Source organism: Ctenopharyngodon idella, chromosome 20, assembly GCF_019924925.1.
Source record: "Ctenopharyngodon idella isolate HZGC_01 chromosome 20, HZGC01, whole genome shotgun sequence".
Lineage (NCBI taxonomy): Eukaryota > Metazoa > Chordata > Actinopteri > Cypriniformes > Xenocyprididae > Ctenopharyngodon > Ctenopharyngodon idella.
In genome coordinates this window covers 28,123,901-28,149,856 of record NC_067239.1, presented here as the reverse complement: position 1 = coordinate 28,149,856, position 25,956 = coordinate 28,123,901, and the positions used below count along the sequence as shown (strand labels likewise).

At 35.4% G+C, this 25,956-nt stretch overlaps 1 protein-coding gene across 1 annotated transcript in view; it reads left to right on the top strand.

The window, feature by feature from the left end:
- The window catches only part of LOC127502513 (kelch-like protein 29), a 269,801-nt gene that overhangs the window by 172,644 nt on the left and 71,201 nt on the right, over positions 1 to 25,956 (top strand). Inside the window, 3 exon segments of the mRNA XM_051875482.1 lie at positions 3,111 to 3,249; positions 15,212 to 15,408; positions 19,976 to 20,235. Coding sequence (XP_051731442.1) covers positions 3,111 to 3,249; positions 15,212 to 15,408; positions 19,976 to 20,235 — 596 coding nt within the window.

Below are 25,956 nucleotides of genomic sequence, written 5' to 3'. Positions count from 1 at the left end.
AATGTAAATGTGTGTGTGTGTAAAAATATATTTATATATGTGTGTGTGTGTATACACATTTACATTTTGGGATTTTATATATATATATATATATATATATATATTGTATTGTTTTGTGAAATATTGTGTGTGTGTGTGTGTGTGTGTGTATATATATATATATATACACATACATACATTTTTATACAAAATTTTTAAATTCAAAACTTTTTGAAAATCTCAAAATGTAAATGCGTGTGTGTGTGTGTAAATATATATTTATATATATGCGCGTGTGTGTGTGTGTGTGTGTATACACGCATTTACATTTTGGGATTTTATATATATATATATATATATAAAAAAACTCAAAACTTTTTGAAAATCTCAGAATGTAAATGTGTATACACACATATATATACATACATTTTTATACAAAGTTTGATTTGAAATTTTTGAAAGTCTCAAAATGTAATTGTGTATATATATATATATATATATATATATATATACACAATTATAATTGTTACATGTTATATTTATGGATTTAGCACTTAAATCGTCTGATAAATCACGAGAAATTGGCAAAATATTCAGAATGGCTTTATATTATGATTTTGCATGTCAACTGTAATTCAGACTGTAATATACTGTGTGCTTTTAATTGGTTTTTAGCAATGAAAATTCTTTTAGCACATTTTTTTCTTTGTTTTTAAATTTGATTAATTCGAAAAAGTAAACTACCGAGCTTCAAGTGTTGACGCATCAGTAAATCAGCTACTTTCTTTGTAATTTCAGTGTAATTTCAGACAGCCCTGAGATTCATTGTGTTTGGTTTTGTATTGCTGAAGTGGCCACAGTGGCTCAAGGCTCTCATTATTGTTCTGTGTGTGTGTGTGTGTGTGTGTGTGTGTGTGTGTGTGTGTGTGTGTGTGTGTGTGTGTACGTGCTGCGTTAATGTAGTTGTTCATTTTGGTGATGTGTTTACAATGCTGTTCCATTTGCTTTAGCGCTGCAGATCAAATTGATTTCTGAAATGGCACATTGTTTCTAATAATTTGATTCTGTTTCCCCTGCTGTTGGATCCTCTCAGTTGTCCTGTGATTTCAAGAGTAATTCAGATAAGTAGTTAAATGAATATTAGTTATATAATGTCTGTATAGTGTAGAACATGGCTTTGTTTATTAAAAATGCTTTAAACTGTTTAAATTGATCTAAAACAGAATGAAAATGTAGGTAATGATCTATATTTACTGAATGTCTTCACCAGCCTTTGTTCCCAAACGATTACTGCATGATGCAGCTTGACTAAAATCTTGCTTCGCTAGAACAAATAAACGTCTTTTCTGGGCTGTAAAATCAACCAAGAGGCACATTCACTCAATTCGAGCTGTTATTTATAAAAATATCTCAGATTTGGACCATTAGTCTGCAGAAATAAACAGTCGACACCGAGATCTCCACCGTGCTGACAATGCTGAGGAAGTGGTGTGAATTAGCCAGCCGATGGTGAATCAGTTAGCAGCAATAACACATTGCATAAGCAGTTGCGTAACATGTTGTCAATACAGTGTGTCAAAATGGGTAATATTTTTATATAACAATCAACAGCTCAAATATGTTACAGCGGTTGTGAAAAAGAAACCGGTTGAGCTGTCGCTGGATTTAGAGAGCATGTTGGATAAAGAGACAAGATGGCTGCCGTTGTGCTGTGATTTGGCTTCAGACGCTGCTGTGTTCGGCTGTCTGAAGCTGTTGACCTTACTCTGGCTCCCTGTTAAAGTTACTTTGCAAGGTCCGGTTGTCAGAATCACTTTATAGATCCTCATTAAACGGGGCTCGTATACGCTTCTCGTCTCCTTGGGTTTCTGCCTCGGTATCTGTCAGACGCCTCATTTATTTACATATGCATTCACATCTACATCTGCTGCTTGTTTTCTCCGCATATAAACTTGATTGTGCGTGAATGTTCCCATGATTCTGGTAAACATGTCAAATAGGCAACAAGATCTGCAGGAATATTAATTTATTAGTAAAATCTGATTATACTTGCATATATATATATATATATATATATATATATATATATATATATATATATATATATATAATATTAATCTCTATGTAAATCCTTTCTCATCAATGCAATTTTTCCCCCTGTGCGATTTCAAAGAACACAAGTTTTTCTTTTATTTTCTTGTTGTTGATAATGAAGATCAGAGAACATTTTTAAGGAATTTAATGTATTGATGAAACTATTTGTGAATTTGAAGTATTTTTGCAAATGTGTCTTGATTCGTCTCTCTCTCTCTCTCTCTCTCTCTCTCTCTCTCTCTCTTTGAAGCTTCTGTTTGTTTACAAGATATTTTGCCTGTTTTGCTGATTATCATGATTTTTTTTTTTTTTGGTCCAAAGCTTAAATTCTTGCCGTCCAGTGTTTGTCAGTGAATATAAACTGCATTTATTTGGAACGAAATCTCGTACAACAGTATTTGGAATCATGTTTTAACCATTACATTTGTTTTATTTTTTTTATAAATCTGAAATAGGAGGGCATGAGAGCATTCCTTTTGGAAAATCATGCATAGAAAATGTTATAAATTATAAAATTCAAAGAATGTTTAGGTTTTTGACACACATCAGTTACCTTTTTTTTTTCTTTGTCCTAAAATACAGACAATACAGTTCTCCTAAAAAAAAAAAAAAGCCACAATACCCCAAGGAATATGATATTAAATCAATAGTTTTGGCATATTTTAAATTTTTGCCTTGAGCTCCCATTATTGTGCACACTGATAGGTCAGTAAGTTCCTGACCTGTGGGTTGAACTGACTACTGAATATTTGAAATGAAGGTTTTCTTAACCCCATATTAAACTGTGAAATATGCCATTGTGTATTACTATTTTGCATCCTCTAATATGAATAATTCTGCTTGATGTTTAATGTGCATTGTTGATTCTAATGTGTCCATAAAGTGTTGCATTTTTATTCTCTGCCGATCTATTTTGATCTACTGTATGCCACTGTGATGAATTTTGCCATTGTCTGCTTTTGTTGTTGCATCTGTTCCAAAAAAAGCTGAATTCTAAACACGTGTTTGGCATTGTCTGTTTCTTCTTTGTTCTACAGAGATGTTGAAGGAGTTGAACCAGCAGCGCAGAGAGAAAGAGTTTACAGACCTGAAAATTATAGTTGAAGGCAAAGAATTTGAAGTCCACCAAAATGTTCTAGCTTCCTGCAGCTTGTATTTCAAGGACCTGGTGAAAAGGTTTGCCTTCCTCCCTTCCCACCAGCCGTTGATCCAATCTGTTCTTTTCGTAGGGCGCATTTGTGTCATTTTTTTCCCTCCCTCTTTTTCTCTCTTGCAGGTTTGTAGGAAGACTTTGGTTTCTATCACAGGGCCAGCAGCCATTCACCGTTTTCGCTCAAATGAATGTATCTTAAATTGGGAAAAAGGCCAACCCTTGCCTTTTTTATTATCTTTTCTTCCCCTCATTTTAGAAAACATTAACATTAATTTCCATTTTTAAAAGCAGAGAATGTGTTCCATGACTGAGGGATCTTAAAAAAAAATCACAATAGGCATTCAAATCATCCCCCAAAAAATACCATGTTGGGCATTTAGGAAACTGGCTCCAGAAGCAATGTGGTATCTGTCATTTTGACTATGGGATGAGCTTTGTCAGCCATTTTATCAGCAAAGCGTATGGTCTTCATAGGGCATAAAAGTTTCCCATTCATATGTTAAACATTCACGATGGGCGCATTGAATGCATTCAGAGGCGCAAACAATGAGACGAGCCGAGCAACTTTCTCTTGAATCGTTACCTTCACAGGTCAGAGCCATTTACTGCCTCGCTTTTCCAAATTACACTGTTCTGCATCCATTGCCAGCTCACTTTTTGTTATTTTTATTATTGAAATATTTCTTTGGCAGCGCATTTTCCAGCATTGCAGTGTGTGTGTGTGTGTGTGTGTGTGTGTGTGTGTGCGCGCATTGTTCATTCATTTTCAGCACATTCATCCTCTCAATGTTTTTGTTTTGAATCTCATCATCAGTGCTGAAGCTTCAAACTACAGGCTACTCATCATTTAAAAAGCCCATGAAATGTTGACAATAATTTCAGAATCTCAAAATATTGGAGGGTTTTTTTTTTTTTTTTTGGTAAACAGCAAATAGACACATATCTGAATGTTTTGTCAGTGTATGAAGTACACTAGCATATAGATAACCTTAAAGCTAACAGGCTTGAACTAAAAGCCATACAATTATACATAAAAGCCAAAACAGCTATCCATATTTTCTCCAGTAAAGCATGTTTTTATTTATTTATTTTTATTTATTTATTTTTATTTTTTTGTAAAGGGGTGTGTGTGTGTGTGTATATATATATATATATATATATATATATATTTTCTGAGCAGCAAGTCAGTACATTAGAATGATTTCTGAAAGATCATGTGACACTGAAGACTGTATTTCACTACAGACAAGATGTAAAATGCCACACTAGTATTGAGTGACAAATCTTTTTTTCTTTTTCTTTTTTTGTTTCAAATGTCAAAGCACATTTGGCTAGCTTAGCTTACTTGGTTATAAGACATACAGTAACATACAGTTAATACAACGATTATGCAAAATATAGCTTGTTACTACAAAACATGCACTTTTAGTAGCGTCGCTAAGAGTGTTAAGCTGCGTCCGAAATCGATATCTTCTCTACTATATAGTACGTGAAAAACAGTATGCGAACAGAGTAGTATGTCCGAATTCATGTCCAAAAAGTACCCGGATGACTTACTACTTCCGGTGCGATTCTGAAGTGTGCATACGATGGACACTTTACTGTCCCATGAGGCCACGGGAGAGGATTTATGAATGGAGTTGAAGGGACGTAACTGACGCTGATAGGCCATGTGACAGTAACAACATGGTGGATGTAGTACGTCCGAATTCAGTCATACTATACGCATTCGTACTATATAGAACGTACTTTTTCAGTGGTCGTGAAGTAAATTTAAATTCAAATGTAGTACCTACTCAACAGTACATCTAGCATTAGCGAGTCTGAGCTCTGAGTGACTGTCCTCAGGGGCCGGCTGCATGAACCGCTAAGACTAGTCTTACAAGTTAATCATCACATTTTTTTCTTTAAGACTGTTCATAACTTTTTAAAGTCAGTTACGTAAAAAAGTAGATTGGCCTAATTTGATACAGAAAAGTAAGACTGACTGCCCCTTGATTAACAGCTAGTGGGTCAAAGATCTTAAGACACTGTTTTAACATAATGGCTATGTTTATGCATCTGGCCCTGATGCCCTTCATTCTTCTAGGCATAGTTGTTAGCTATTCACATTCACAAATCAAAGCCTCAGTCCAGTGGGCAGGACTTGCCATCCCTGCATTTTCTCTCTGCCTCTATTCAACTGAATATAGAAACACTGGTAAACACCAGACCTGTGTAGATGTGCAACGTCCTTTTAAGATCCAGCTGCTGTCACTGACCTTGCGTTTGGCAGAAGACCTTGCATGATTGTTTGGTGATATCAGACAGAAGGAGACATGTTTTGGCAGGCGTTGTCCATAGATTATCCTCTCCGGCTCTGAAATTCATAGAGGATTTCATTGCTTCACAAAATCATATGCTGTTTTAAGTTGTAGCTCAACTTATGGGCACCTGCATTGAAAAACTCATTGTTTGTGTAACTTTTATACTTGCATCTATCAATATTTTTTTAAATTTCTTGCCATTTCACAGATGCGTTTTATCCAAAGTGCTTTTAAGCATGCTAATAGCAAGAAGCAGCCTTGGGTTAAGTGCCACCCTCAAGGGCGGAGTGGTAAAAGAGCAGATTTGTGATCGCAGTACGACTCCAGGATCTGGGTCACCCTCACCTGGGCATGAACCTGCTGAGTTTCAAGCCCAATTCCTTAAAGTTAACATGAAATGGCATTCACAACCCATTTTACTTGCGTAATATGGCATATTTCCAAGCAAAAAATCCTGAAAATGTGGGGTGGGAATTATTTGGATTGGCAAAAAAATTTTTTTTAATGATAGCTGGTGGAGGGGAGGGGTTGAAAAATGTGAAAATATACCATTTTCCCCACAAATCCACATGTGCAATACATTCAGTAGTAGCTTTTAGGTTTGTATTGCTTGTATTGAATCAAGAGGTTAGTCTGTGACATTTATATTCTCTATTAGAAAATTTTTTTTTTTTTTTCTCTCTATATGCATTTACAAACTTTGGAAAGAAAACACATTCGCACATGCTTGCATTTCCACTCTCCCATGTTAGCATGCGTATATTTAGCATATTATCCAAAGTGTTGGGGACAGTTACTTTTAGAAGTAATGAATTACAATATTGCGTTACTCCCTAAAAAAGTAACTAATTGCATTACTTAGTTACTTTTTAATGGAAAGTAATGTGCCACACATTACTTTTGCGTTACTTTTTCTCATCTGGCTTGCAAACAAACCCGCTTGTTAAGTCGCGATGTAAAGAATGCTGTTTCCAAGCTTCTACTCGTTTCACTTCAGAATACTATCTCAATAGCCATTTATGAACGCTATTTATTCATATTACACATGTAAGCTAAGCATTTAAAAAAACTAGGGGTGGGACAAAATATCGATAGGGCAATATATCGTTGTCCTTCTCCGTGCAATACGAGAATCGTTGCGCTGGCCCCAAATATCAATATTTTAATTAATAAAATAAGGCACTTTAAATAGATTTCCCTGCTCCCAGTGTCGCTACTTCATGGCTCCTTGAGGTGGCGTTCAACACATGAATGAGGGAAACGTGAACATAAGTTTACTAGCCCAAGAAAAATAAGTTTTTAACGGGATGGCGGACAGCGGTGTGAGTAAAATAATAGATGCCCCAGCCATGTTTAAGTCCAAAGTATGGAAAAGCTACACTTAACCTTTTCACAGGCATTTTGTTTTCATAGTTAGGCAGATATCGTAATGTATCATTATAGGATTGTCTAGCAATATATTGATTATCGCAGAATTGCTGTACCATGATATTATCGTATCGTAACGTATCGTGAGGTACCCTGTGATTCCCACCCCTAGTGTACACTACAGTCACCGTGTTTATGCATACCAGACACAAATATTTTAATGATTTATAAAAGATGAATCACTGTCTGGCCATCTGGGATTTCGGTATGGAGATAAAGGGTAGTATTACATCACATCGTGAGTGTATATTAGCACTGTTTGTTGTTTTCTTGGGGCATCTAGTAGAACGTTTGGACCCGGAAGCGGCAAAGCATTACGTCAGACTTAACAAGCGGATAGGATGCAGGAAAAGAAAGTTCAACACTCTTACTTCAGCAATAGTCTAGAACTACAATAACCATCATGTTTACACAACACACACAACTCCTCTGCACTTACTCCCAATTTCTCTCAACATGGAGACAGGAGAGGTTCTAGTCAATAAAAGGGAAAACGAAGTAACTTGCGCTACTAATTTGAAAAATTAACTCAGATATTTTGCTGCAAATAATGCGTTACTTGAAAAAAGTAATCTGATTACATAACTTGCGTTACTTGTAATTATCCCCAACACAGATTATCAGTAAATTCCACTTCCTATCAAACCAATTCAAATTCCAATTTGACTTCCTGTAGGGCGTGGCCAATTAAATTCAAATTTACACTCCTGAATAAAAAAGGTAGTCAGTTCTTTAATTCAGAATTTTGTTCGACCATAGTGTCAGTTCACGTTATGTTATCATGATTTCCTGGGAAGATTCATTCATTTCTAAATCTTATTTACACAGTTTGATGTAAGAGTCTGGTATATTATATAATATCAATTCACAATGCCATGCCCTCTTTTATGAGTTGGAACATTGTTTCCTTTTCTTTACTGAAAATTTGCGCCTTGCTATTGCCTGAACCACATGCTATTTTTACCGATTGCGCTCTCGCATTAAGCTCATCTGAGGGGTGTGGAGAGAACATGCCACCTGAAGGATATAATGCACCTCCTAAATGTGCACACACGCTCCCCCTCGGCCGTGGAAAAAAAAAGCCATTACCCTCCCCTTTAGCGTCTGCCGCATGGAGCGCGGAGACGGATTGCCCTCAGTAATTCCATTTTCCCCTCCGGATTTTCAATAAGTATGCTTGGTGCCACTTTAATTTATGGGTAGCGCAACTGCACCAAGCTATCAGCGTATGTGCGTAATGTGAAACTTGGCTAGCTCAAAGTAGCTTTGACACTGCACTCTTATTTATTTATTTATATAAGACCGCACGTTTGTTTTACAGTAGATGTGGCGTTACAAGTGCGAAAAATGAGCAAGGTTTCATTCGGAGAACAGTGGGAGATCATTAATCCCGTGGGATGTGACAGTCGACTTCTATGAAGGCACAATTACCTCCTGCACTAGAGGAAAGTCACTTTCTGGGTGTTTTGCAGGGAGGGTTGAAGTTTATATACAGTAATGAAGTTCCACAGTGTGCTCCTTCATTCATATTTCATGCTGTAATGATTCGACTGCACAGTTTTCTCTCCGAACCTCTAAAAAAATTTTTTGTTTTTTTTTATATTATTTATTCCTTTTTCCCATAATGCTTTTCGGACAAATCTGTAGATTTTTCTTCCAGACTTTGTATTAGTTTTGCATCAGTACTATGCTGTAAATAATGACACATAGGTGAGAGTGGGGTAAGCTGTGTCACATTTTACTTGAGTCGTGCTTTAGGCAAGCAGAAATGAGGTATAACTAATACTCCTAATTATATTGCAGGATGTTTGCTGTCAACTTAAATGAAAAGAAATGATCTGTAACATAGACATCTGAATTCTCAAAAAAACGAAACAAAATAAATAATAATAATAAAAAAAATTCTCACAGTCAAATGTCAGTTCTTAAGACTTGAAGTCTCATTTTGCTGTAAATGTAGCAGGTCTTAAATTATTTATTAGGGCTGTCAAATCGATTAATTGTGATTAATCGTATGCAATATAAAGGTTTGTTTACATAATATATGTGTGTATGTATATATATATATTATTATATTTATATATTTTATGTATATGTGTGTGTGTGTGTGTGTGTGTGTGTGTATATATATATATATATATATATATATATATATATACACACACACACACACACACACACACACACACACATATTAATATATATAAAAGTAATAATATTTATTTTACTTGACTTGTATTTTAACATGCAAAAGAAAAACAACAACAGCAACAACAGGTAGCAGTATATAATCGGCCATTTCTAAATATAGGCTCATGTGACAAAAATTATGCACAGTCTACTTTATTAACTGAGCGACACATCTTACCCAGTCTCCCTTACCTCTTCTTGGATGTAATTTTTTGCTAAAATTGATCGCCACATGACGCTGTAGCCCTGTGGGCCATTTCTGTCTGGAAACATACATGAACAAGGATAATTATGGTCAGTCAGGCATGTTTTTTTTTTCATCTTTAATCTTGCTTTACTGGCAAAGGACAGAGAGAATGAGCTCCAGATATTTTTAATCTATTTTTTTATGTGTGCGTGTGTGTGTGTGTGTGTGTGTGCGTGTGTGGTTAAATGTGTTAGTCAGCAGTGGCCAGCAGTTTTGTTGGATGTCCCCAGCTAATTTATAATCTGCGTTTGCACACACATGCACCATGTGGCCATCTCCCATCATCCTCATCCTCATGTTGGCTGCTAATGCTGAAAAAATGGCACTTTAAGTGAGAAAAATAATAGATGCTCATTTTTTTTAAACACTTTCTCTGCTCTATCTCTCACGGACATGCTCTCTCTGTCTCTCTCTCTCTCTCTCTCTCTCTCGCTCTCTCCATCTTTCTGAAAAACAACGCTTGCAATCAGCAGCTCCATAAATATGCACCTCTTTCCAAAGCCAGAGTGATTTCCATAATAAAAGTGCTCAGACAAAGCAAATTGCTACTCCAGCCGATTCAGATTGCACTAATTGACCTGGTTGATGAACATGCTTTTGTTTTATTTCTTTCTCTGTCTTTTTCCGTTCTTATTTTTCCCCCCTTTCTCCTCTCCATCACCTCCATAACTTAACCCAGGACTACCATCCCATTCTATTACCTTAAAACCTATCGCCACGGCAATTAGAGAGGACAAAAATAACAAACTCTGGCTTTTTTTGCTTTTCAGGAGGGAGTGGCGTTTCTTAATCTTTTCAGCTGTAGTTCCAGGGGCGTAATTGCACATTCTCCTCTTGAGTTGTCCTTCTCCTCCCTCAAGTACTCAATCAGTGGAAACTAATGACACCCTACGCACTCCTATGTTCATGCACAGGGCCGCGCTGACAGTGCAAATGACACCGGGGACTTTGTTTAGGTTTGGTGGGGGGTCACTCTCAAAGATCCAGTCATGGAACACCTCCTCTCATCCTGAAGAATGGCTGCTGGCTTCCTGTGGCAGAACTAACGTCCCCTTGCCTCACTTTTTCTTCTCTCTTACTCTCTCTTCTTCACTGCAACCATCCTCCACACGTCTTCACCCTATCCGTCAGTGTGTCTGTGGATCTTCCCGTCCCATTTTTTTTAGTTGCCGTAGTCTTCAACAGGTTACGTGTCCTGTCAAAGTCATTGTTGCCAAAAAGTTACCCCAGTATTGTGTTAAAAAAACTCAGTGTGTTTTCACCTAGTGCAAGAAGATGGGATCTTCTCAGGCCGCATTCGAGAAGTAGTTCGCCCCAAAATGTTGTCGTCTTTTACTCTCCCCATGTTGTTATTTTCTTTCTGTCGGGAAACACAAAAGGAGATCTTCGACAGAACGTCCAAGCTTGCTTTCAGCAGAGAAAGTTGTTTATATTGCAGGGAAAGTGGATGATTTAAATTGCCAGGCTCCGTGAATGGCGTGAACGACTTTATACTCTATATTCAAACCATACAATAGTTTTCTGCCAGAAACATACCCAAAATATTTTTGTGTACAAATTGAAATCTCATTCATGGTTGTTTTTTGCATTGGGATTTTAATTGAATGCAAGTGCAAATGAGTTTTGAGGGTTCCAGAACCTACATTTTGTTTCTCACACAAAGCTATTAATGGCTTCACAGGCCTTGGAATAAAGTGCGTGACTTGTATGGGCTTTTTTTTTTTGTATTATACTTTTATGGGGCTTGATAGTATAAATCACAATCCATTTTCCATGGACAACTGATTTTCTGCTGACAGTCTCGTTTTCTGTTTAACAATAATACAGAATTGAAACAACATGGGCTGAGTAATGATGACCAAATGTCTAGTTGTATAACTTTTTTGAAAGGTTTTTGGGTTTTGCCTCTAACATTAGAAGTTTTTAACATTAGAAGATTTAGAAGGCATTTCTGTACACTTTATACAATATATATATATATATATAAAGTGTACAGAAATGAAATTACTATTTTTAATGTTTTTGAACGAAGTCTCTTATGCTCATTAAGGCTGCATTTATTTCATAATAAATACAGAAAAAACAATAATATTGTGAAATATTATTACAATTTAAAATTATGGTTTTCTATTTTAATATATTTTAAAATATAATTTATTTCTGTGATGCAAAGCTGAATTTTCAGCATCATTACTCCAGTCTTCAGTGTCACATGATCCTTCAGCAATCATTCTAATATGCTGATTTGATACTCAGTTATTATCAATGTTGAAAACAGTTGTGTTGCTTAATATTTTTTGGAACCTGTGATGATTTTTTCAGGATTCATTGATGAATAAAAGGTTAAAAAGAATAGCATTTATTCAAAATATAAATCTTTTCTAACAATATAAATCTTTACTATTACTTTTTATTAATTTAACACATCCGCGCTGAATAAAAGTAGTAATTTCTTTCAAAAAAAAGAAAGAAAAAAAATTACTGACCCCATATTTTTGAACAGTAGTGTATATTGTTACAAAAGATTTCTATTTTAAATAAATGCGGATATTTTTTAACTTTTTATTCATCATAGAATCCTGAAAAAGTATCACAGGTTATAAAAAAAATAATATTAAGCAGCACAACTGTTTCCAACATTGATAATAAATCAGCATATTGGAATGATTTCTGAAGGATCATGTGACACTGAAGACTGGAGTAATGATGCTGAAAATTCAGCTTTGCCATCACAGGAATAAATTATATTTTAAAGTATATTAAAATAGAAATATATATATATATATATATATATATGTATATATATATGTATGTATGTATTATATTATATTATATTATATTATATTATATTATATTATGGGTTTTGCCACTAACATTATTTCATAAGACATTTCTATACACTTTTTACAATATATTTATATATACTATTTGTGTATTTTAAGAATTTAGTTGGCAATATAGTACTAAAACACTTAAAAACATAAAAAGTTTTATTTTTCCCTCCATAAATGAATTTCATATATATAACTAATTCTTAAATCTAATTAATTCATAATTTATTTTATTTATTTTATTTATTTATTTTATTTATTTATTTTATTTTATTTATTTATTTTATTTATTAACCACAAAGTAGCTAGCATTCACAGCTACATTTGCATACTGCAAATGTAAAAACAACCTTTTCTTTTGTGTTTTCCTAATGGATTATGGTTATAGTTAAGTTGTGTTTGGTTTTTACATCTGTTGGATTATTGTTTTGATATTTGAGGCAAAATCCAAAAGCTTTAAATGCATGGAAGTGCACTTAAAGTGGTAAACAGACTACTAAGAATATGTTAAAATTACGGCATAGGTACTTTTATAATATTTGCCATTTATTTGTGTGCTATATGCATTGCATCCAGTTGTAGACTAAAAGGATAATTTATAATAATAAAAAAGGTTTTCTTTTCTAGAACCGTGAAAGAAGGTGAAAATGTGATGAAATATTTTGCTTTCGAACACACCGGCATTCCCAACCGCTTGTTTTGAATACTGTAGCATTTAGACACTTGAAGTTGTTAAAGCATTGCATCACTTTACAGACAGTTTTCACTCTCTGGGAACCGTGGGAACATGATTTTAAAATTGCATGAATCTTAGACAGCCATCACATTTAAAGCAAATTTGAAATGCTAGATCGAATGGCCAGCAGTTTAATCAATAAATTAACTGGAAAATATTCACCCCAAATTGACCGGTTTCGGTTTCGTTGAAAACCTTTGAGCGGATCATCACAGTATTGGATACTGAACCGAGAAAAATATCTAGAAATCACCTCATTTTCACCTAATGGCCTTTCCATGTATATCGGCTTTCCGTCTGGTAGCTTGGCAGTTATCTGGTGACTGTACACATCAGTGCTATCTTCAGCCGACACTAAAACACAATCAACGGCTGCTTGGCTATTAATTTCACTCCTCCTGCCCTTGACCTTCAGGGATTATCGTTTCACTCAGAGCATAAAACCCCTGATGCTGCTCATTATTCACATTTCCCATCCACCCCTGGGAATTATTCCATTTGAAGTGATCAGGGCAATTGCATGTGAAAGACATGAGCAGGCAGGTAACTCTGGTCTGAGAGTCCCACATTCAGACATTGAGAGGTTGTGTGCCGTCATTGTGCTCGGGGTGCTGTACGGATCTTATTAATGTAATGAAATGCTTCCATCTCCACCAGTTTACTGTGCGATCGCTCCATGTGGACAGGCAGATTGCGGTATCAGCCCTCTTCCCCTTCCATGTCTTTCTGCCCCTGTCATTCTTTCTGTGCATTTGTGCGCCACCTGTGCCCGTCCTCAAAGCATGCCATGCTCATGTATCATAAAAAATGTTTCACATTTTGATTCAGATTGTGTTTAATTTCAGATGCAAGAAACAGAATGCATCATATCTGTGCTACTATTTTATTTATCTGTAGGGTCGTTCTACAAAACTGATGCCTTTTGTGTACAAAAGAAAAGAATAGAAAAATGCATAACTAGTGCATAACTTTTACTGTGTGACATTTTCTCTAAACACATTCACAAAAATCCACTAACTTTTGTGTTTTTATCTCTCTTTGTGTCTTGAGAATGCCATTTTTGGCCTGTGATATCACATATCATGTTTCTACTTTCTATTGATGAAAACAAAATGGAATATTTGTCTTTATTTTCTCTGTTTATTTTTGATCTAAAAAGTTGTTTTTACCTTCTTTTTTTTTTTTACCGTATTTTTCATATTTTACAAATTTTATTAAATTAAATATGAATAAAATAATTATGTAAATAATATATATTTATACATGTCTATAATTATATTTTAAATAATATTAAATAATATATTATATTTATTATTTCATTTATTTATTATATATATACACACACACACACACACACACATATATATATATATATATATATATATATATATATATATATATATATATATATATATCAAAAATAAGTGAACAAAGTTTTCCAGATGGTTTTAAGAAAACAAATGTTGAAACATGTTTTTTAAATTTAAAAAAAGTAAATAATTAAAATGTGTCATATTTTAGGCTAAACCAATACAAGAGGTTTACAGAGGAGAATTTAACTTAACTTTAATTTAATTTAGAATTTAATTTAACTTTATTTTTTTAAGATATTGAATTAAATATAAATAAAATAAATATGTAAGTAATATATATTATATTTATTATTTTATTTATTTATTTTTGCTATATATATATATATATATATATATATATATATATATATGTATATGTATATATATATGTATATGTATATATATGTATATGTATATATATATGTATATGTATATATATATATATATATATATATATATAAAATAAATGAAAAAAAAGTTTTCCGGACGGTTTTAAGAAAACAAATGGTAATTTTTTTTTTTAAAAGTAAATAACTAAAAATGTGTCATACTTTAACAAGCAATACAACAGAGGAGAATTTAACTCGTAAATGATGACTTAATTTTCATTTTAGGGTGAACTATCCCTTTAACCCCCAAAAATATTAAAATGTGTTCATTTGCCCTGAGATAGCACAATGCATTTTATTCACACTTAAACACATTATAGTATATCTGATAGAATGTTTAAAATCTTACAGACATTTGACTTTCTCAAACTGGAAAAGGCAGCCGTTTCATAGAATCATCCTGTAATGGATTTTGGGTGTGTCTGAAATATGCCATAAGGCTTTCCTTTTGGTCATGACCTCTGTATTTGTGTGTTTGGTGTACGTTTGTGTGTGTGTGTCGTCAGGTCGTCTAGAGAGACGGGGAGTGGAGAGAAGCTGGAGCTGAAGATGACTAACATTGGAGCAGATGTGCTGGAGCTGCTGCTGGAGTTTGTCTACACCGGCTCGCTGGTCATCCACTCGGCCAACGCCAAAACCCTGCTAGAGGCCGCCAACAAGTTTCAGTTCAACACCTTCTGCAAAGTCTGCGTGTCTTTCTTAGGTACTTGACTCGTAAGATCCCGACATCCATCAGATGAAGTCATGTACATTCTGTACGTTTGTCTCTTTCTGCAGGATGATGTATTCTTTCATTTGTATAAAGGTCAGAGAACAATTGCATTGAAATGTCAAACCCAATGTCTCAATCTCATCCGGCACTGATTATTCCGATCAATACCAAATATATGGAGGAAGTTCAGATGCCATGTGGGTGCCCGATGTGACCACCAGAGTGAGGAAAGGTCTGGCAGGAGATAAGGAAAAATTTAGGCCGAGTTTTTCTTCAGCTATGAGCATTTTTGGACCTGTGAACTTTTAGACAACAAACTCTCTTAAACAGGCAGTTTTGGCACTCACATGGTATAGGATCAAATTTAAAACTCCTTTGTCTCACTAAAGCTAGAGTTTTATGTATCATAAATCATATTTCCACACTTTTTAAATAATTGCACATTGAAAATGTTGCACAATAAGAAATTTTCAAATTTGCACTACTGTTAAAAACTTTGGAGTCATTGAGATTTTTTTTAAAAGACATTTTATTCAGCAACAATTCATTAAATTGATCAAAAAAAAAAAAACTATTTCGAATAAATGCTGCTCTTTTGAACTTTCTATTCATGAAAAAAATGTTGCACTGTTTTAACAAAAACTGTTTTCAACATTAATAATAATACATGTTTCTTGAGCAGCAAATCAGTATATTAGAATGATTTCTGAAGGATCATGTGACACTGAAGACTGGAGTAATGATGCTGAAAATTCAGCTTTGCCATCACAGGAATAAATTACATTTTAAAATATACTCAAATAGAAAACAATTATTTTGAATCATAATATTATTCCACAATATACTTTATTCAAATAAATGTGGCCTTGATGAGCATAAAAGACTTTTTTTCATCCTCTTACCAACCTCAAACATTTGAACAGGTAGTGTATATAACACAATCAGTAATGAAATAGTTTGAAAGTTTTAAAACTATCATAAATATGTTTATTATTTATTGGTTTCTCAATAAACCTTCAAATAGATTTTTGTATTTTAAGACTTAAAGTCTTAAAATATGAAAGTCTTTTTGAAGCTGAAAGTCTGAGACAATGGTTAAATAATAAAAAAGGCATTTGAACAAAAATAAATGATGAAGACATGATGAAAAAGTTTTCCAGATGGTTTTAATGTGACCTTCATTGTAACAAAAAAGAAAACAAATGTTGAAATCTGTTAGTTGTAATAAAAATTAAATGCAAGTTCTCTTAGTTGAAGAAACATTCGTGTATATAATGCTAGTGGAAGAGCTCAGAAGTGCTTATGATGTTAACTTATGAAAGAGTCATGCTGCTGACGTTTGTGCTGCCGTTGTTATACTGCACGTATCGAGAATGCAGACAAAGACAAACTTTTGTTTTAAAAGGTCATTTGATCAGGCAATAAGATCACTTATTGATTTGTTTCTTTTGAGTCTGCAGAAATGGTATATTTGGAAGGGTCTGTATGACCCCAACAAATGAAAGTCAGCGAAAGGCGCTCAGGAACAGGTTGAGGATTGCTTTGTGCCTTAGGGCACAAAAAATCTGATTGCATGTCAAAGTTACTAAAGTAAAAAAACAATTGATTAAGTCCAGCGGGGGAGTGTTGAAATGAGGAGAAAACAGGTTTGGAAATATATCTCAATGCCAAACTATACGGGACATTTCCAGGACCGCATATTCTCGGAGTGTGTTTTAAAATAGGTTTATGAAAAAGAGGTTATGCCAGCTGAAATGATATTCGTAGTGAGATGCAGTCCATGTGTTAGTGGTGGGCGCTGCTGTTTGTAATGCCACACACAGCACCGTTGACTCAGAAACTTCAGAGCGTGTCTGTACCCTCATGCCAGGCCGGGCATAAGCCTCGCTCTGCGGTCTGTTTCTGCGGCATGCCATTTATGGCCTCTGGCACAAACCTCACCTAAAAAAATCTTTTTTTCCTTCCTCCGGGAGTGGAAGAAGACGAGTGGCCCGTTTGGCTTATTGGCAATGGCATGCTGCAGGCCTGCCTCCAAAGACCCAGACATAATAAAAGCCCATCTGCCTCCACCAGACGCTCACTGAACCATTTTTACAACAATTTGTACTCTTATGTTTTATTTTGGAGACAAATTGGGTTGCGTAAGACCCGCACAGTCACAACGATGTCACAGGGGTTTCATGCGGTCCACATTTATTATGTTTATCTGAATCAGGTTGCATCTGTTCACTTGATTCTGGCCGACAGAAACAAACCGTTTGCATTGCAGCATGCATGAGTTTCAATTTCAGTTTATAGTATTTTAATTTAACACATTTAAAATTGCTATAACCTTTTTTTCTTTCATATTTTCAATTTTTGTAATTTTAATTGATTAATATGGAGCCCCTAAAGAGACCTTTGCAAAAATAAAAAATATACAGACTTTCATATTTGCGCAGGAAACATTTTGCATGCTCACAAGAAACTAAATGAGAACAAAGCAAGAAAATGAGAGGAACACAAGAGCATAGATGCGCATGATTTTGCTCAAAATTTGGCTTTTGTTAGGGCAGCATTAAGGCCTTATGTCCGCTTTAATGCATCCTCTGTGGTGACTGAGAAAACACCCAATGAAATGGGCTGATACGGATGTGTGCATTGTCCTGTACACATCCGTATTGTTACAGTAAAATATGTTCAAAATTAGGCTTTCGTGAGGGCAGTGCGTCTAATTTCAAGGCCTTATGTCTGCTGTAATGAATTTAAATCTGTGGTGGCCAAGAAACCACCCTGCGAAATGGACTGATGGCTCAATATGTGGCTCTGTGTGCATTGTCCTATATGCTAAGTTTACTGGTTCATAAAAAAAAAAAATTGGCACAGTAAAAATGCGCAAATTTGGATTTCATTAGGGCTACACTACCTCTAATATAAAGACCTTATGCCCACTTTAACGCATCCTCTGTGACGGCCGAGAAACTGTGCCGTAAAATGGACTGATGGCACAATTGTGCACTCTGTGTGCATTTTCCTATATGCTAAATTCAATGATTCATAAAAAAAGACTGGTACAGTAAAAAGTGCTCAAAATTTGGATTTCGTTAGAGCAGTTTGTCTAGTACGAGGCTGAATCCAGCTACTTAGTCATTTGTCACTTATTGACACATAAGCCTCCCCTTTATATAACACAACTTCCTCTATATCTATGGCTCTACTCCAAGCCAATCCAAATTTTGAGCACTTTTTTACTGTTCAAGTCTTTTTTAATGACCCATTAAACTTAGCAAATAGGACAATACACACAGCTGTATTATGTCATCAGCCCATTTTGCAGCCGCCACAGAGGATGTTAAAGCGGACATAAAACCTAAAATTTTGAGCAAAATGATCTTTATTAATTCATGCGTATCCTTGCTCTCGTTTTCTTCCTATTAAGATGACAGAGGAAGTAAATAGGACAAAGAAAATAGGTACGCACAAAGGAAATAGGTTATTGTATAGAAATTGTAACGAAAAATTCCCAGTAGTTTCTCATGGGCACACAAAAACTCTATTTTTTTTTTTTTGCAAAGGTCCCTTTAGGGGCTCCGTAGAGCGACAATGCTTAGTGCTAATTACATTATATTCTTAATCAATTAATGAATTAATTAGTGTATCATTTTTCTTCAGTTATTCATATATCTCAATATTTGGTGAGAAAAGCATACAAATAAACACAGTTTAAAGACATCACATTATTGTGGCAGACAGAAGCATTACAAGCGGTGTCTACTGTATAATATGCGATTATTGTTTATAATTTAGTTTTATTTCTTATATTTTTAAATTCATGCTTTAAGTTTGGGTTCTTTAAGCTTTTTAAATGTTTTTGAAAGTCTCCTATGCTCAGCAAGGCTGCCTTTTTCTACAGTTATTTCAGTCTAAAACTGCTTTATGCTGTTATACTTGTACCTATTACATTTATACTTAAACTTTTTAAAATGCACAAGTATGTTCTTTCTTTTTTTCCTTCTTTCAATTTAAACTATTCTTACTGACCCCATACTTTGAAGTGGCAGTATAGGCACAATATTTTTTCATAATTAATCGTACATCTTACATCTACTTTTTTTTTTCAGCACTTTTTTTTTATTATGCTTTTCACATTTTAATGTGAAAGGGTCTCTTAAGAAACCACTCAGACTGGCAATTCAAACTTAGATTTATTCACCATGACACAAGTGTCAGACTCATATTCTGCCTTTGCAGTGTAAAATAGGGCTCTCCACTTACAAAAAGTCTCTTGCCTTGTTAAAAACATGGACATTTGCACCTGCTTGGTCAAATACGTTGAGATGTGACTCAGCGGGACTAAAGATGAGCTTCGCCTTGCCATTCTAATCCGTGGGACAGCGTCGCAACCCGCTGCACTGAGCTCAATTGATTTGTTCTGTTGTCTGTCTCTGGAGTGCCTTAAGCAGGGGCCCCTTTCCAGAGCCTCCAAGATATACAGCACAGATAGCTTTGCTAGAGTCTTCATCCCCTTGGTGCTGTGATCTTTTATGGATGTGAGCTCCTCTCTTGTTCTCTTCTTCAGAAAAGCAGCTGACTGCAGCAAACTGCCTGGGGGTTCTGGCCATGGCTGAGGCCATGTGCTGCACGGAGCTACACAACATGGCCAAGGCCTTCGCCCTGCAGAACTTCCCTGATGTGGCGGGACAAGACGAGATCCTCAGCATCTCCAAAGAAGACCTGATCAACTACTTGTCCAATGACAGCCTGAACACCAAGGCCGAGGAGCTGGTTTATGAGACCGTCATCAAGTGGATCAAGAAGGACCCAATCAGTAGAGTGCAGGTGAGATGAGCAAACACGTTCACATATGTGTGAAGTTGTTTCAGATATGTAACTTGACAAGCTTTGTCCTCTAAAAAGGTTTTGATAAAAAAAAAATTGATAAAAACCCAAGCATTTGGCTTTCGACCTTAAAAGAATCAATGAAAATATCTATAATTACTCACTTTCATGTCTTTCCAACCCCATAAGCTGTTATTTATGCTTTGAAACATACAATTCCTGAACGAATGAGTCTTATTAGCTGGTTCTTTTTTAGTGAATCAAAATGAGTCTTATGAGATGGTTCTTTTTAATAAATCAAAAACATAGAGCACAATCAGTGTAGTCCAGTTCCTGAATGAATGATTCTTAAGAGCCAATTCTTTTTAGTGAATCAATCAAAAACACACTGAGCAGACTGTATAGTGTGATTACCAAACAAATGGCTCTTATGAGCCAGTTCAGTTTTGTGAATCAAAAACATACATCACATTCACAACCAATGTAATCTGATTCCCAAACAAATGATTCTTATGAACCATTTTTAGTGAATCAATCAAAAACATACAGCTTGACCAGTTATGCCAGTGTTGCCAAAAACGCAGTTTTCCCATGGAATTGGGCTACTTTTAAGTTGTTGCTGTGGATTGATTTCCACCCCCGTACGTATGATTTTGGCGCTCCAACACAACCAAAACACCCCCCAGACATACAAATTCAGTGGAGAATTCAGCCGCCCGATGAAGAAAATCGCACTGGGCTTTTGTTTCACAGACCTGGCAACCCTGAGCTTGACCAATGTAGTCTGATTCCTGAACGACTGACTCTTATGGGCCAATTCTTTTTAGTAAATTCAAAATCATATAGTAAAGCTGTGTAGTCTGGTTTCTGAATGAATCATTTTTATTATAGAATCAAAAATTAACCTTTTTATTGAATCAATCAAAGACAATCAAAAAACAGCATGACCAATCTAGTCTGATTTCTGAGCGAATTACTGTTATTAGCCTATTTTTTAATAAATAAATTAAAATAAAATACAGTGACCAATATAGTCCAATTCCTGAATAACTGACTCTTATGAGCTGATTCTTTTTTTTTAGTGAATCAAAAATGTATTGCAGTCTGATTCCTGAACAAATTAATGTCTCTTATGAGCCAGTTCTTTTTGGTGATTAAAAAACATATAGCAGAAACTGTGTAGCCTGATTCCTAAAGAAATGACGCTTTTAAACTTCTTTTTCTGAATAAATTTTCTGATTCTTTTTAGTGAATAAATCCAAAATATACAGCGTAATCATTGCATTCTGATTCCCAATTGAATATCTCTTATGAAACGTTTTTTTTAGTGAATCAAAACCATACAGCACGACCAGTGTAGTCTGATTAAAAACTACCCGCTGTTATATTTGCTAACTATTTCTGACCCAGCATACAGATATTCAGTCAAAAATAGTCTGATAAATTCACCAAGTCTGTACTATATAAATTTTTACTGTCTGTTGTTCACATTGAGACTTAAAACTTGTGTTTTATTTAGCACTGTGACTGCTTTCTGTTTTGTAGTTCTTTGTGAAAGCTGAATTTTGCCTCTTTTTGTTGAGTCACACCAAGAGTTCAGGCCCCCTGAAGTGCCTTTGTTTCTTTATGGATCAAAAGACCTGTTTGCGGTGGGCTAGAAAATCCAATAGGGCTTCCTCAAATCTCACTTCACATTGAAGAAGTTTTGGCTTCCCGGAGCCCCGAAAACAAGAGGTCAACACCATTTTGCTGGCCTTGCACTTCTATTTCTGCTACCCTGAAGAATACATTCAGGCCACTTGCAGAAAACATAAATAAGAAAGAGCGGAGCAGAGAGGCATGCAGCGGCCAGGGGCTGAGATCAGATATTCAGGGGCTGTGTGGCATGACATTAGACCCTTTGGAGTACTGATGGGGTGCAGTGACTGTCTGAAATGGATGAGCCATGTGTGACAGTGCTGCTACTTTAAAAACCCCTCATGCACTGCCACAAGTTTTTCTCCGCTATAAAACAGCCCTCGACTGCACGGAGTTCATAAACAACTCTGGAACATTGGTCCATGGATGCATTTTTTACAATCTTTCTCTCTGTCTCTCTCTCTCTCTCTTACTGAATTTCACCCCTTTCTAGACCCCGATGGAAGCGTTTTGATTGAATCCACTGACATTTCCTAAGGATATATCAGCTCCAATTGTCACAGTCGATGCACAAACGCAAAGGCAAATGTTTGTTGTTGCTCTGAGCAAACGTTTGTTCGGCTACAAACGTGCTCCGGCGGTCAGAGATGGACGAGAGATGGGAATCGTTTTTGGCTGAAAGTATAGATAATGAAAAAATAACAACTTTTATGCTTCACGGTAAATTAGTGGTAAATTAGCGGGCGGCGCATTGCGCGTGTGGGCTGTGTGCAGCCGCCAGACCTCCATGCGCAGTGATGTATGGATCTTTATTGTGCAATCCTTCATGCCGCTGCGCAATTTGCATTAGTTTATTACAGTGAGTCAACATGCTTTTTATGTGCTTGTAACACAAGGGCCCGCGTGAGCCGCTGGGGAAAGAGCGGAGCTTAAAATAGAGCCTCTTACGGCACACCTGGGACCGGCGCCGAGCTCCTGCATGAGATGTGAACGATCAGCCCTGTCCTAATGTTAGTAAATGATCTTTCTTTTGTCCTTGGTCCAGTAGTCATACATCTAGATGGACTGGGTGATTAATGGCGTCACGTGACTAATTCCGATTTAGTGTAGTGTATGAGAGACTGTGGGAAGAAATTGGATTGAGAATGAAATGTCATTCAGAGCTATAAAAGAAGTACTCAGTGTTTAGCCGTGTGTTTTAACACTTGCTTAATGAGTGAGAAGGATCAGCCGGGTTTACTGAAGCATTCAGAACACAGATCTAGTCTCACGCATCCAGACATTTGACTTTCAGCATCCTCTTTGCAAATCATTCTGGGCCTAGAAGTTACAGTAGGAACCATTTAGAAATTTTTACATTCATTTCCCCCACTTTTTGGTTCAATGATCGTAATATTCTAAGAGGTGTTGTTTTGCTTGGCTAAAATACCATTTATTTTTTTCCATAGTGGAATTGATTTTTAACAGTAACTTATAAACACACTGTGAGCTCTGAGGTTGTTAATCGATGCTTCTGTTGAAGCAGTTATTTTTATTTCAATTTCTATATTTCAATAACTTTTTTAAAAATTTAACTGTGCAGTGTCTAGTGAGGATCTACGCTACCCAGCCATCAAATCAAAAAAAATCTTAGTAGTGACTTCTCACTCCCATGAAGCATTGGGAATGATATAATCGAATGTCTGCCTGCACAACTACTTATAACTATATATCAGTGTTCATTTTGACAGTAAATTTTGATTTAGTCTTAGTCATAGTCTTTTAACTAAAATGCCATTTAGTTATATATATATATATATATATATATATATATACTCCTGGAGAAAGCATCTATTATAAACCTGTTAATATGAATGATATTAAGGTTTGAACATGCAATACAGACACAGATTTAACTGCTGTGGCATATAACGTCTTTATTTATGTTAAATAAAACCACTTCTCATAAAGAAACAAGAACATGGTCTTTTCAATTAATGACATGGACAATCTTTATTACAATTTACATACAACATACTTCATTTTTTCAAGCAGACATATTTCTTTGTATAAATTAAATATAGATGAATCATTATTAAAGCTATTAAAGTTATTAAGCCAAGAACATTGATTTTCTCTTTTTCTTTTGTCGTTTGATGAACATTATTGACGGACAGCAGCAGACATTCACAAAAAGAAAACAGTTATTTTAAATTGTAATAATATTTCAATATTACAGTATTTACTGTATTTTTGAACAAATACATGCAGCCTTGGTGAGCAGAAGAAACAAAATCATTTAAAAATCTTACCGACCCCAAACATTTGAACATTTGACATTTTTGCCTCTTATTGATATATTGTTTCTGTATTTATAATCAACAGATTATATATTTTTTTTCTTTAAAGGGGACCTATTATGCCCCTTTTTACAAGATATAAAATAAGTCTCTGGTGTCCCCAAAGTGTGTATGTGTAAATTTGTAATTTGTAAGATTTAGCTCAAAATACCCCACAGATCGTTTATTATAGCATGTTAAAATTGCCACTTTTTGGGTGTGAGCAAAAACACACAGTTTTTGAGTGTGTCCCTTTAAATGCAAATGACCTGTTGCTCCCGGCCCCCTTTCCAGAAGAGGGTGGAGTTTCAAGAACTCGTGCTCCAGCATACTGGCAACAACAAAACAGGACAATCTCACGCACCAAAAATGTCAGAAAGGGCGTTCATGAGCAATTTTTAACTAGGAAACTAATTCCGATAGCACATGAGGGCAGCATCAGGATATGAAGCTTTGGTATTGACCCATCTTTCAGAATCAACCTTTGTAAAAATACAGCGTTGGACAGACCCTCATTTGTGAAGCAGTCCTGCATAAAATGTAAAGGCGCAAACGTACAAGACTTTACCTACTTTCTTCGTGACATTTCCTTCAAAAATTAAATTTAATCACGATGTCCTCAGTGATGGCAGGAGTCTATGGAGAATCGTATGTTCATTGGTACATCCCAAAACACAACATTTGTAATGTCTCTTTTGGGGCAGACATTGTAAAACTCCAGCTGCTACAGCAAGGACTTTGTGCTTCTCACTCAGGGCTGTGTCTATGCTAATAGGGCAGATCGTCACTGGCTGTGGCCAGGGCTCTGAATAGGCTCGTTTGAAGAGACTGCTTCTTATGGGAATTATTTTAAAAAAGGATTTTTACCATTATAAGCTGGTTGTTTACACACTGCGGACACACATCGGTGTTCAAACACCTTATAAAAGTGAATTTTGCATAATAGGTCTTCTTTAAATCAAAGCTTGGAATGTTGATTCATCTCAGAGCTATTTTTTAAATCACTATGGAAACATGAATGGGATTTTATTTTAGTTTATTTTGTGATATTTTTGGGAGGATTTTTTCACCTTCACTGGACAGTACACTGTAAAAAATTTCTGTGTAAAATAACGGTAATATGCTGGCAGCAGAGTCGCCAGCAATCTACTGTAATTCTATGGTATGAATACTGTGAAATTGCTTTACAGCTTATTACCGTAAAACAAAATACAGTATTTTACAGTATTTTTTTATTTTACAGTAAAATACTGGCAGCAGAGTCGCCAGGAATATACTGTAATTCTACGGTATTAATACTGTGAAATTGCTTTACAGCCATTAACTGTAAAAAATACATGCAGTACATTTCTTTGATTATTTCAATTTACAATTCACTCTAAATAATGGTGAGGTAATCAATAATGTTTAAGAACAAATTTGACTAGTTATAGCCTTTTTTTTTCTCCCGCCAACGAGCACTACAGCCAAAACCATCAGGCTGAATACCACAAAGAAATACACAGTCTGAAAGCCTAAATAAACACTGAAATTTGGGAATAAATGATGAATTACAGTGAGTCGACAGGATTTTTTGTACACTCTCCGTTTAATCCTTTCATAATCACTCACTTCACATTCGAGCGCTATTCTGTCTTTTTCAGTTCCAGCTCCAAAGTCACCGTTCGAGTGATCTGGATGTGAGAGAAAACACTCCGATCAAAACCTCCAGTTTTAAAAGAACGCGTTCCTTGCTGCAGTCAGTTTCCTCAAAGTGCCATAAGCG